The sequence below is a fragment of the Perognathus longimembris genome, chromosome 4 (genome assembly GCF_023159225.1).
Source record: "Perognathus longimembris pacificus isolate PPM17 chromosome 4, ASM2315922v1, whole genome shotgun sequence".
Lineage (NCBI taxonomy): Eukaryota > Metazoa > Chordata > Mammalia > Rodentia > Heteromyidae > Perognathus > Perognathus longimembris.
In genome coordinates, this window is record NC_063164.1 from 17,484,368 (window position 1) to 17,497,246 (window position 12,879).

At 39.9% G+C, this 12,879-nt stretch overlaps 1 protein-coding gene across 3 annotated transcripts in view; it reads right to left on the reverse strand.

Moving 5' to 3' along the window:
- Positions 1-1,404: 1,404 nt before the first annotated feature.
- Positions 1,405-12,879, reverse strand: part of Xrcc5 (X-ray repair cross complementing 5) — a 96,383-nt gene continuing 84,908 nt past the window's right edge. For all 3 annotated transcript variants that reach the window (XM_048344801.1, XM_048344800.1, XM_048344802.1), the window contains 2 exons: positions 2,416-2,487; positions 1,405-1,650 (listed from right to left, as the gene is read on the reverse strand). In XM_048344801.1, coding sequence (XP_048200758.1) covers positions 1,636-1,650; positions 2,416-2,487 — 87 coding nt within the window. In that variant the 3' untranslated portion in view covers positions 1,405-1,635. The remainder of the gene's footprint in view (positions 1,651-2,415; positions 2,488-12,879) is intronic.

The following is a 12,879-nucleotide window of genomic DNA, read 5'->3' on the forward strand; positions in this document are numbered from 1 at the left end:
TGTAACACATTCTTTTGGTTATCTCTAGTTGTCTCCAACTTTTGAGAGTGTATTTGATGTTTCATTGGAGACAGCAGTGAGCCACAGAGAAAAGAGATACTTAGGCCTTTAAAACAGCATTTGCAAATGGGCGCTGGTGGCTCACCCCTGAAATCGTAGCTACCCAGGAGGTTCAGATCTGAGGATCGTGGTTCAAAGCCAGCTCAGGCAAGAAAGTCTAGGAGACACTTATCTGAATGGTTTATTAACCACTCAGAAAAAGCCTGACGTGGGGCTATGGCTCAAGTGGTAGAGCACTAGCCTTGAGCACAAAGAGGCTCAGAGATAGTGCCCAGGAATGGAGTTCAAAAGCCCCAGGATCAGCAAAAAAGGAATGTGCTAAATAAAGTTCATCTGTGACCACTTATGGGTGACTGGACACCAGGACGTCTGTGACATCAAGGAAGGAGGAATAAGAACTTGGGAGAGAAATGAGAACAGAAAAGGGGAGGGGGAGGGGGGAGGGGAGAGACAGAAACAGAGACCTCAGAGAAAAGAATGGATGGCTATTTTCTTATTTTGAGAAAGAAAATATCCAAAGAAATATAAAATTTGACTTAGGTAGATATAGGAAAGGTTGTAAAACTACAGAAATATTTTAATACAACCAGACTTTCTTTCTTTTTGCCAGTCCTTGGGCTTGGGACTCAGGGCCTGAGTACTGTCTCTGGCTTCTTTTTGCTCAAGATTAGCACTCTACCTCTTGAGCCACAGTACCACTTCCTGCTTTTTCTGTTTATGTGGTGCTGAGAAATCGAACCCAGGGCTTCATGCGTGCTAGGCAAGCATTCTCCTGCTAAGCCACATTCCCAGCCCTAGACTTTCTTTTGATAAGGTGTGTAAGCGGAAAAGTGGGATGACACATTCCTAATCACTGGTAGTGAATTTCTCAGTTTTTCTTTTTGTTTCCCAGGTTCACTAATAAGGGCCTTTTCTTCATCAGAACACATTAATCCTTCCTTCAGTGCTTATGCAAGGAAATGGGGCCCCCACCCCACCCCAGTGAAGGAAAACTACAGTACACAAAGCCAAAGTAATGAGGTAATTTAAAAGGCCTGACTAAAGGGGAAACAGGTTGGGTTGGCCTTTATTCACGATATTCCTACCTTTGTTATTGGATGGTAAGAAACAAATGCTACCTCAATCGGCGCAAGATGTGGTTCCAACTGGAGCATCAGACCAGGGAGTTCTGGAAGGTGGAGAATCTCACCAGTGACCATGCCCTGGTGCCACATGAGATACCAGGCACCTCACACATACACTAGTCTTCACCAGTACACCAACTCAGGAGGAAAGTTATTTTCCAGAAACTTCAAAATATGTGTGTCATATATTGAGAAAAATAATGCCACAAAAGAAATAATGTGCCAGTCAGAAAATGACTAACTTTATAAACATGAATGGGGTCAAAAATTATCCCTTACAATGTATAACGTATGTGTTCACTCCAACAGAGAGACTCTGATTCACTTCAGAGTAACCTGCTAGCAGGATCTTCGGAGCTTCTGGTCCCCCTGAGGGGGCCTCTTCCAGGTTGTTCTAGTAGAGTTCCCAGGACCAAAGAGATGGCAGCCCAAGGTTTCCCCACACCATGGCCTATATCATATCCAGCTGCAAACAAGAACAGTGTATTTAGAAAGGAACAGGCCAAATTCAGAACAGTGTTGCTTGCATGACAGCTTAATGAAAACTAGATTGGTAGGCCTACAGGGACTTGCATAGTAATTTTACTGTCCATTATTTAGAAGTTAAGTATTTCCTCATTTCAGTGCTAAGGACATCTTTGCAAAAAGGCTGATAGCACAGTATATTGTCTCTACTGGACAGTTACCATTTAAGGCTAAAAGGTATAAAGTTCCCAAACATGAGAGATGGGTTCAAAAGCCACCTTTTACACAGCTTGCCAGGCACCCACAAGGCAGGCTGAGGTCCAGACACCTTCTAGTGCCTATCAGTCTGCTTTGTTTATAGTAAGTTAATTGAGAACATTTAAGAAGTAGGCTTTTTAAAGGCTATTTGTATTTGTCAACCCACACAAATTGTATGTTGTATTGCTTATTCCTAGCTAAGAACAATTTCAGTAAATTGTAACATTTTGTTACTTAGGAAATCACCTCCCCTGCTCTTTTTAGCTTTTCAAAGGAAAGGATTAATCTGAATGAACAATATAATTGAAACTAAATACCACAGGAATTTCCAAGATGAAATTACCTATCTGATTAAATGGGTAAAGGTAAGAAATAATAGTGTAGGTTGTTTCTAGTGTGCTAGAGATAATTAAATAATAAAAAGCCTACAATAAGGAGTTTTTGGGCTATATTCACAGATCAGGCAATTGTGATCTTTTAATATCTGGTACATACTAAAAGTACTTACTAAATCATCCACATCACCACCTTCTTCAAATGCAGCTAACACATCTTCATTTGGTTCTTTGGGGGCCAGAAACTGTGAACAGAAAGTTGGAGATGTTTCTCAACTGCCTCTTTGTTGGAAGAAACAGTCCACTAACATTGTGACAGGCAAACCTAGGAAGAAGTGCTTTGTAAAGTTTCACTACAAAAGGCCCCAAAGAAACATCATTTTGGCACACTCTCTTTTGCTGTGTACAAGAAGGCCAATTTTGAGGTTCAACATCGACACTACCTAGTCACCAGAGAACATTCTTATGAAAGAGGAAGAAATGTCAGCTTGTTGAGATGATGTCTTCAAAGGGCACAATATCAGAGCTGTGCACACCTGGCATTTCATCATTCAGGAATTAATCTCGTGCCTTAAACCAGTATATCTTTTATCGCTTTTGAAAGGAGCATAAGAATAAAGTAGACTTATAATCATCTACTCCTGAAGCCCACTGAGCACAAAAAGGGGTAAAAACTTCTAGTGAGTAATGTGAAACACAAAAATGCATCTGCTTGGGAGCTGTTTATCCATTTTACAGAAAGTCTTCCATTTATGTTAGAAATTGCTTGAAACGAGGCACATGAGAACTTTTCTCCAGTGCTCAAGACCCAGAGCTTCTAAAAGACAAAGAGAGAAAAGGAAAAGGTCCTGAGGTCAAGTCTATAAGGGCCAACAAATGACATTCAGGGTTTTAAAACGGAGTGGATGCCTGTCTCTACAAGCTGTCTGAACACTCCTTCCACCCTGCCTCTCATGACATAATGGTGGGAGTCTTTGTTTTGTCCCCAAAGATACAATGGTGGGGATCTTCTCAAACATGTGGCATGTGGCAACTGCATCTAAGAGCTAGGTTCTACCAATGACTACCTGTCCTAAGAGAAAAAAGGGATCTTCTGGTAACATCTGTAACACTTCAGGTGGTAGACAAGTCTGTAGGAGTGACTGCCCTAAAAGGGTGGGAAAGGGTGGGGCAGGCCTCACTGTTATTAGCATCCCTCAGGTAGTCATGTGCAGTGGAGCAACGTGTGGCAAGGGAACCTTCTAGCTCACCTCTAGCTCTCCTGCAGCTGCCTCAACTCAAAAGAGAAAAGCATGAAATTATGGCAAGAACTGTTTTTCCTACACATAAGGGCATCTCTAGCAAATCATAAACCAGTAAGTATTAGGCTGCTTGCAACAAGTGGTAGAAAGCAAGCTGTGCCTATCCTGCCATTCCTCATGCACCAAAACAAACAAACAAACAAACACATACAAGTTACAGCAAAGGATGTTTCAGCATGACTGAGCATTGCTTCCATCAGCACCGTGACCTTATCATTTAAGAGTCTTTTATGGATCTTTCTATCGTGCTTTGCTGACATTAAACTGGACCGTGTACAGGGTTGGGAATCAATGCCACAATAGACAGAAAATCCTAGCAGCAGGGGACAGTCTTTAACAGGACCATAATGTAACTTCTGTATCATTAACTTCATGCTTTTATTCTGGGTGATAATCAACAAATGTATGTCAGGGTCAAACACAAATAAATGAGGAAAGAATTCAAGCATCTATTTGCATATGGTTTGTGGCTAACAGTTGCATAAACTGTGTTCTACCCTAGATTCCTGTTCATCTTTATGTTCTTTATTACTGCTGTTAAAGTGATTTTTATTTTGCACCACACCTCTCCTACTGGTTATCATTAAGCAATGCAATATTTTCTGTATATCAGAAAAAGACAGCTACAGGGTAGGACTTAACCAGTCAGGGTGAAAATGAAAGGCAGAAGTGTGTCTTGCCATCAACATCTATGAGGCCACAAATGGCCAGCATCTCTCAAGCAAAGGATAAATTCCACAGGCTCAATGGTGCAACAGTCTACTACATTCGTTACCTTAGTAAGGAGAAACATGGTAATAGCTTATTGATAAATCTAGAAAATCTGTAATGGTTTTTGGCATCCATCCTCTTTTAGCTCCAATTCCCATACTCCTCTACCCACAAAGCCCCTTCATAGTGCAATTAAAGTAGGGTAGAACCATCTGCACAGTAGGACCATGGTGTGTATAATTAAACACAGACAGCACATCTTCGAGACAAGGCCAAATTCCTAGGAAAAGGGCTGCAGCAAAAGAAGTCTTCATTTCCATCAAGGATTAAGCATCTGCAGCTGGTTTCCTGACAGATCTGCTTCAAGTTTCTGCATAAGCATATTATGGCTAAAAGATGGGTTGCTATCCATTATCCTTCCCAAAGCCCGCCCCGGGCAAAGCTGCTTTCTTACACATATCATTCCTTCTCATCAGAGTTTCTAACTGCAAGTCATTTCCACGCTGTGCACTGACAGGGAAGCTAGAGGCCAAGCAGAAAATTCAAGGATTGGCCTGCTTTCTCAATAAAAGACAGATTTCTCTGAGCACAGCAGAAAGGGGTAGGAGTCAACTCTCATCTTTTGTCCTGTTCTTCCCTCTGTAATATGCTTAAAAAAAAAAAAGGTAGAGAGTAAATAGAACAGACACTTGTGTAACACATGTCCCCATCCATTTACTTGAGGTTACCACAAAGAGCCTCTTTACTTGCAGATCTTTGTGAAATGAACAAACTACTACTCTTTAAATACAAGGAAATACAATCCTGGCCACACACTGAGAAAAGGAATCAATAACCACTGTGTTGGAACTGTCAGCCACACCTCTCCATTAAAGCTAAATGCTAACACATGGCCTTTGCTTAGAGCCTTACATGCCCAACTTACAAGCACCTGGCTTCCATAGGGCTGATTTTAGCAATGTCAGGTGATTCCAGGTGTATAAAAAGCATCACGCCGGGCACTAGTGACTCACACCTGCAATCCTAGCTATATAGGCGGTTGAGATCTGAAATTGCAGTTCAAAGCCAATCTGGGCAGAAAAGTCTGTGAGCCACAAGTAGAGCCATGACTCAAACGGTAGAAGTGCTAGTCTTGGGCAAAGGAAACTCATAAACAGTGCGCAGGCCCTGAGTTTAAGCCCCTGGACTGGCGTGTGTATGCGTGTGCGCACGCATACTACACACGCACGCGCAAACACACAGCATTTAACTACACTATTATAGGCATGTATGGAAAAACCACGAAGAAATCCTATGTACAACTAAATATGCTAATAAAAGGAAAGCCTCAGGTTGGTGGCATTGCTCAGTAGTAAAGCACTTGCATAAAACACTAGGTTCAGGGCTGGGAATATGGCCTAGTGGTAATGTGCTGGCCTTGTATACATGAAGCCTTGGGTTCGATTCTGCAGCACCACATATATAGAAAAACCCAGAAGTGGCGCTGTGGCTCAAGTGGTAGAGTGGTAGCCTTGAGCAAAAAGAAGCCAAGGACAGTGCTCAGGCCCTGAGTTCAAGCCCCAGGACTGGCAAACACCACACCAAAACAAAACAAAAAACAACACTAGGTTCAATCCTTAACACCACAAACAAACAAAATTCAAAACAAACAAAGGAGAGCCTAAAAGGACATAAACTGGGTTTCATTAATGATATCTACAGATTCATTAATGCCATCTATTTCATTCAATAAAGAGTGCAGCAGAGAAATCACACAGCATGCTGCAAACAGCACTTTCATAACCTTAGGCCTTGGTTTCTCAGGGACCCTAGAAAGCCATCTGACAATTTTATAATTAATTTTTTTCAAAAACAAAATGGAAATACTGTATCTCACTAAAAGATATCTTCTATCTCATGGGATTTCATGACTATCAGATGAAATAAAGTATGCCAAAATGATTTGATAGTATAATTCTATGTTCTAATTATTAAGGATATATCAATATATATCCATCAAGTGATTCATACAAGAATATCTGCTGTGTTTTTATTCATAATTGCCAAAGTTCAAAAATGATCAAATTCCCATCATCAGGCAATTGTACAAACAAATTGTGGTATGGCCTTTAAGGGATACTACATGGCTATACCAAAGAATGAATGAATGAATGTAGTAGACCACTAAGTTTTGAGCATGAGAGAATTGTGATTTAAGACCAGCCTGGGCAAAAAAATTAGTAAGAGCCTATCTCAATCAACAAGCCTGGTGTGGTGGCTCATGCTTGTCATCCTAGCTATGCCAAACACACAGGTAAAAGATTGTAGTTTGAGGCTGGTCCCAGACACACTTCCCCCCCCAAAAATCACTAAAGCAAAAAGGGGTTATGGGTCATGGCTCAAGTAATACAGTGCTTGCCTAACAATTTTGACCCTGAGTTCAAACCCAAGCACCATCAGAGGAAAAAAAAGAATGAATAATAATGTGAATGAACCAGAGAAAGCATTATACAAATGGAGAACAGACTACTTTCCTGTGACAGAAATCACTTGGAAGACAAGAAGGTTCTGGCTGGAAAGTATCAGGAAGCTTTTAAGTACTGGCATCCAGTTATACGAAATCATAAGAATTCATCAAATTGTATCATGTGACAAATATATCTACTACATATAGAATCCATTTAAAATCATTTAAATCATTATTTTTTAACAGGCTCACATTTACAATCCTAGCTACTCTGGAGGATGAGGTCTGAGGACTAAGTTAAGAAAAGTTAAGAAACAGAAAAAAAAAAAGCTATTAAGTTTTTCAGCATCATGCTCTGCAAATGCAAAATTAAATCAAAGTGATGGATAATCTTACTCAGATAACCAATGTCATCCATGTTTATTTGTTTTCTTTTGGTGATTTGTTTTTATTTCCCAGAGATGAATATTATAATCTTTTAATGACTGTGAGGTTATTTCTTTTTGTCCTCAATTTTGCCTGATTTTGCTTATGTAATGTCCTTGTATTGAAGGGGGAGACAAAGAATAAAAAATAGGAATCTTTAAAAAAAGAAAGTTAAACAAGAGGTAAACCACTGTTGTAATTATTTTCAACATGCCATGTGAACTCGTACTATTTTTTTGTTTTCTTTTTCCTTGTCTGTTTGTTTAACTGATTGGTTTGTTTAGTTTTGTTTCTCTTGTACTCCCTTCCTGTTGCTGTACCCTCCCTACCACTGTATCACATCTGAGTACCCTGGATACTGTTTATATGGGTATTAGAACTGGGGAAGGGAGAGGGAATACCAAAATTGAGAGACAAAGAACAAAAGGACAAACCATTCAAAAAGTAACACTTACAAAACCATTTGGTGTAAACCAACTGCACAACTCTTGGGGGGGAAAGAGGAAGGGGGAGGAGGGAGGAGCAAATGAGGGAGGAGGTAACAAGTAGAACAAGAAATGTATTCGCTGCCTTTCATATGAATCTGTAACCACTCTGTATTACACTTTGACAATAAAGAAAAAAAAGAGGCAACCTTTTAAGTGTAAAATGAAAAAAAAGTTAAGAGGGGCTGGGGATATGGCCTAGTGGCAAGAGAGCTTGCCTCGTATACATGAGGCCCTGGGTTCGATTCCCCAGCACCACATATATAGAAAACGGCCAGAAGTGGCGCTGTGGCTCAAGTGGCAGAGTGTGCTAGCCTTGAGCAAAAGGAAGCCAGGGACAGTGCTCAGGCCCTGAGTCCAAGGCCCAGGACTGGCAAAAAAATAAAAAATAAAATAAAAAATAAAAAGAATGTCTCCCCAAAATTAAAAAAAAAAAAAAAAAGTTAAGAGTCAGCATTCAGGTCCCAAGTTCATGCCCTGGTATAGGCACAGAAAAGATGTTTTTGTTTTTATTTTAAAATTAAACATATCAGGTTCTAAATCAGGGAACATTAGGATGTTAGTGGTTTTTTTTTTTTTTTTTTTTTGGCCAGTCCTGGGCCTTGAACTCAGGGCCTGAGCACTGTCCCTGGCTTCTTCCCGCTCAAGGCTAGCACTCTGCCACTTGAGCCACAGCGCCGCTTCTGGCTGTTTTCTGTATATGTGGTGCTGGGGAATCGAACCTAGGGCCTCGTGTATCCGAGGCAGGCACTCTTGCCACTAGGCTATATCCCCAGCCCGATGTTATTGGTTTTGTTATACTGACATACAGAAAAATGACACCAGAGATTTAGAATAGAAAAGGGCTAAGAAAAAATATTATAGAGTCCAACAGAGAAATCATTCTTTTCTTCTTTATTTCTTTTGAGACAGGGCTTGCTATATAGTCCAGGATAATCTTGAACTCATGATCTTCCTGCCTCAGTTTCCCAAGAGCTAGGATTAAAGGTGTATATCTCTACATCCAGAGACAAATGATTCAACTCTATCTTAGAATCCTTCATAAAACTTAATATACTCACATACCCGTACATACTCACTGAGTGTACTCTTGAAAGAGGGCACATGAATATTTCTTGAAACAGTGGCACATGAACCTTGGTGTGGTACAAGGGTGGTTGAAATAGCTGGCTCTAGGCTCTGGCCACTTGTGCTACTGATAAGCTTACTGTGAGACACCTAGCTAAACTACTTTTACCTCTTAGATCATACTGATGAAATAATCTGATCATTAAGTTTTGAACATTTATGATATGAAGGTGGAAAATCGATGAACATCAACAATAAAGAAAGATAAGGCAGTTAACAAGGAAAACAAAAGCTCAAAACCTTTAAAACCAATCTAATACTTGTCTCCAATGATTATATAAACATAGCACAGCTGCCTGGACTCCCACAAATAGCCATCGGGATAGATTCTCTATTCCCCTTGTGATCTCAACAAAGAGGAGAAAATGGAGTGGTCAGTCTCTGAACTGGATTCCAAGAGAGATGATGTGCTGTGAGACATACTATGTTTATTCTTCTACCTACCATGGAGCTAGGCAGTGAGAATGAAGATGGATGAAGGCACATGGGGCCACATAAAAACTTTACCCAACATTAAATGCTAGTGGCATGTCTAACTACCACAAACAGAAAAAGTGAAGTAAAAAAGAATGACAGCTATAATGATAATAAAAATAAGTTATTGGGAATATGGCCTAGTGGTAAAGTGCTCGCCTTATATACTTGGAAGCCCTGGGTTCGAGTCCTCAGCACCACATATATAGAAAAAGCTGGAAGTGGTTCAAATGGTAGAGTGCTAGCCTTGAGCAAAAATAATAATAATAATAATAATTTATCAAGAAAGGGCAATATGTATGCTTAGATTTCAAAGTAGAATGAGAGGTGTCAGGAAATTTAATCAAAAAAGTATCCACTATTTGGAAAAATAACTATGCAACTTGTGGGCAGGGAAGAGAGGAAACTGGGGGAAAGTGAAGAAAATGGTGACACTATCCAAAAGAGAAATGTACTCATTACTTGAAGTATGAAATCGTAATCCCTCTATACAAGACCTTAATAAATAAAATTATATAAAATATCCACTGAAATATACTCATTACCTGATTTATCTGTACATCACGTTTATGATAATAAAAAATTTTAAGTGTCATCTAAATTTATGGAAGAATTTTCCACATCTACCACAGTGCTGACTTATCTGTATATCTCAAAGAACCATAAAATCCACACAGAAACATATTAGAAGGAAATGGCTTTCCTTATTGTCATGAAGGTAAAGTAATAATTTAATTGCATATAAAATTAACATATTGGGATTATTTCCTCCTAAATATATGGACACGGTGCTGTAGTTCAAAGTAGTAGAGCACTAGCCTTCCGCAAAAAAAGCTCAAGGACAATGCTCAGGCCCTGTATTCAAGCCCCACAACTGACCCCCAGCCCCCCCAAAAGTCACCGTTTAGTAGAAAGAATTCCAGTTTGCTAACTTTAAATAACTTATGGTAAATGCATTAAGAGAATATAGATAGACTATGAGGATTGATCTATCTTTCTTATTATAGTCAACTTTTCTTTGGTTTGGGGCCAGTCTTGGGGCTTGAACTCAGGGCATGAACATTGTCCTTGAGATGTTTTTTGTTAAAAGCTACTACTCTACCACTCTACCACTAGCTAACTGAAAAATAAGAGTCTCACAGACTTTACTGGAGCAGGCTTTGGACCATGATACTCCATCTCAGTCTCTTGAGTAGCTAGGATTACAGGAGTGAGCCATAAGCACTTGGCATATAGTCAAGCTTTTTAAAAAGATGATACGCAATTTAACCAAACCTAACACCTGAAAGCAATGCAAATGAACATTCCAGGGTCTGGTCAAAAGTGGCTGTACTTCCTTAACTAGCTAAGTGAAATGACTGAACTATGTCTCCCTTATGAAAACAAAAAAAGGCTAGAAGTATTGTTGCTGATGCCTGCAATCTCAGTTACTCAGGAGGCAAAGGTAAGATCAAGGACAAGGACAAGGACAAGCCCAGCTCAAGGACAGCCCAGGCAAAAAGTTAGCGAGACTCCATTTCAACATCAAAAAAGCTAATTATAATGACACATGCCTGTTATCCCAGGTATGTGGGAGGATATTGGTAGAATTTCAGTTTAAGGGCAGTCTTAGGCAAAAACATGGGACCCTATATGAAAAATTCAAACAAAAAAAGGGCTGGGGATGTGGCTGAAGTGGTAGAGTACCAGACTATTAATGGCAAGGCCCTGAGTTAAAGCCCTAGTACCACCAACAAATCACCAACAAAAACAAAACCTTGAGCCAGAATCTTAATTTATAGATCTCCTCATTATTATCTGTATGTGTGTTCTCTTTTCTGTACTTCTCTCTAAAACCAACAGATGCTGTTTTTAATACAAAAATCAAGTTTTATTCCAAAAGCAAAACCAAAAGGTTTCACTTGATATTAAAGCAGACCCGGCAGTGCCTATTGAAGGGGAACCAGAATTCAGCTCCCACTTTATAGTATTTCGGTTACTCCAAGCTCTGTATGGCAGTGAGTAAGTGGGCCAGATGATCAGAGATGAAGCAGCAGGGACGATTGCACTCCAGAGACTGTTGGTCTAAGGTTCCGCTTGTACAATCTGATCTATTCAGGGATCAAAGTCCAGCTCAGACACAAGGACTGCCGTATTCATCCTCTTGCTGCCTCTGAGTGTGCCCCGTGCAACTCACTAAATCCTTCTGGGGTTTGGGTTCCCAGTGGTAACAGGGATTATATTCTGCTCTTTTTATTTCTTAGCAGGTCACTGCAAAAATCACAGAGCCGGTGCCAAGCTCTACAGTTCTGGAGTTAAGACACATTCAACTTGGTAACTGCTACTAACAGCAACTGGAAATTCCTACCACTATTCACATATAACATATATGCTCTATGTGACTACCATGTAATGTGAATGTTCATGAGAAATGAAAATGCTACATAAGTACTTGTACAAATACTAAACTGAGGGAAGCACTAACTAGTAAATGTAGAAAAGCAAATCTGCAAGGTTAACATGCAATACATTTTTTTCAGAGGTTAAGATATAATATATACCAAAGGGCCACCCCACAGAACTGGGGTACCATATGTTTCAGCTGGACTTCCTAACTTCTCAGTGACTAAGACAATGGAGTTGTGCATGTAGTGCTAGAAGCATACTGACTATGCCCTGACTGGGAGAAGCTGGCCGTTAGAGACAGAGAATCCACTTGTTTTTCACTGATTCCTCAACGATGGCAAACATTCCCAGATCTGGGTTACACTACAACTGAAGTCAGTTCTGTTGATACTAAATCAACTAAGGACACCTTCTCATTCCTACCAATTAGCTAAAATTTCCCTCTACAGCTCAATGGGTCAAACATTAAAATTTACAATGCTCAGGTTCTATAGGTGCACTTCGATTCAAAATAAAGTATTCACATTTGTGATACAGAACAAGCCTTGGGACTAGGAATATGGCCTAGTGGTAAGAGTGCTTGCCTTGTATACATGAAGCCCTAGGTTCAATTCCTCAGCACCACATATATAGAAAAGGCCAGAAGTGGTGTTGTGGTTCAAGTTGGCAGAGTGCTAGCCTTGAGTAAAAAGAAGCCAGGGACAGTGCTCACGCCCCGAGTTCAAGGCCCACAACTGGCAAAAAAAAAGAACAAGCCTTGTACCATTTTTAAGTACATTATCTTTTTAAAGATCTTTTTCTTCTCTAACATTCTGGATTCACTGAACTATAGACACTTTTTGGTTAAGATGAATTTTGTGGAGGAAACATTACCTTTGATAGAACAGCACTTTACAAAAACTATAATATATATGCAACTCTCACTTGGATGACAGATTTTCATAATGCAGTAACGACTAAAATTAAATATATGTCAACTTACTTTCCTAGAAAAAGCCGACAGACAAGGTTTTATTCTTGTGTCAACTTGGCTAGGTTACAGTGCCCAGCTTTTCCACCCAGCTCTACTATAAAAGGCCCTGAGTCCAAGCCCCAGGACTGGCAAAAAAAAAAAAGTTCTCTCTCTCTCTCTCTCTCTGTATGTATGCATGTTGGTTCTATTTCTCTGGAAAACTGACTGATACACTCTGGTTCAAGGGGGGAAATACAACTCTGGATAAAGTAACAAATAGAAATAAAACCAAACACAGTGAAGTGACATTCTGAAGCTCCGTGGTACAC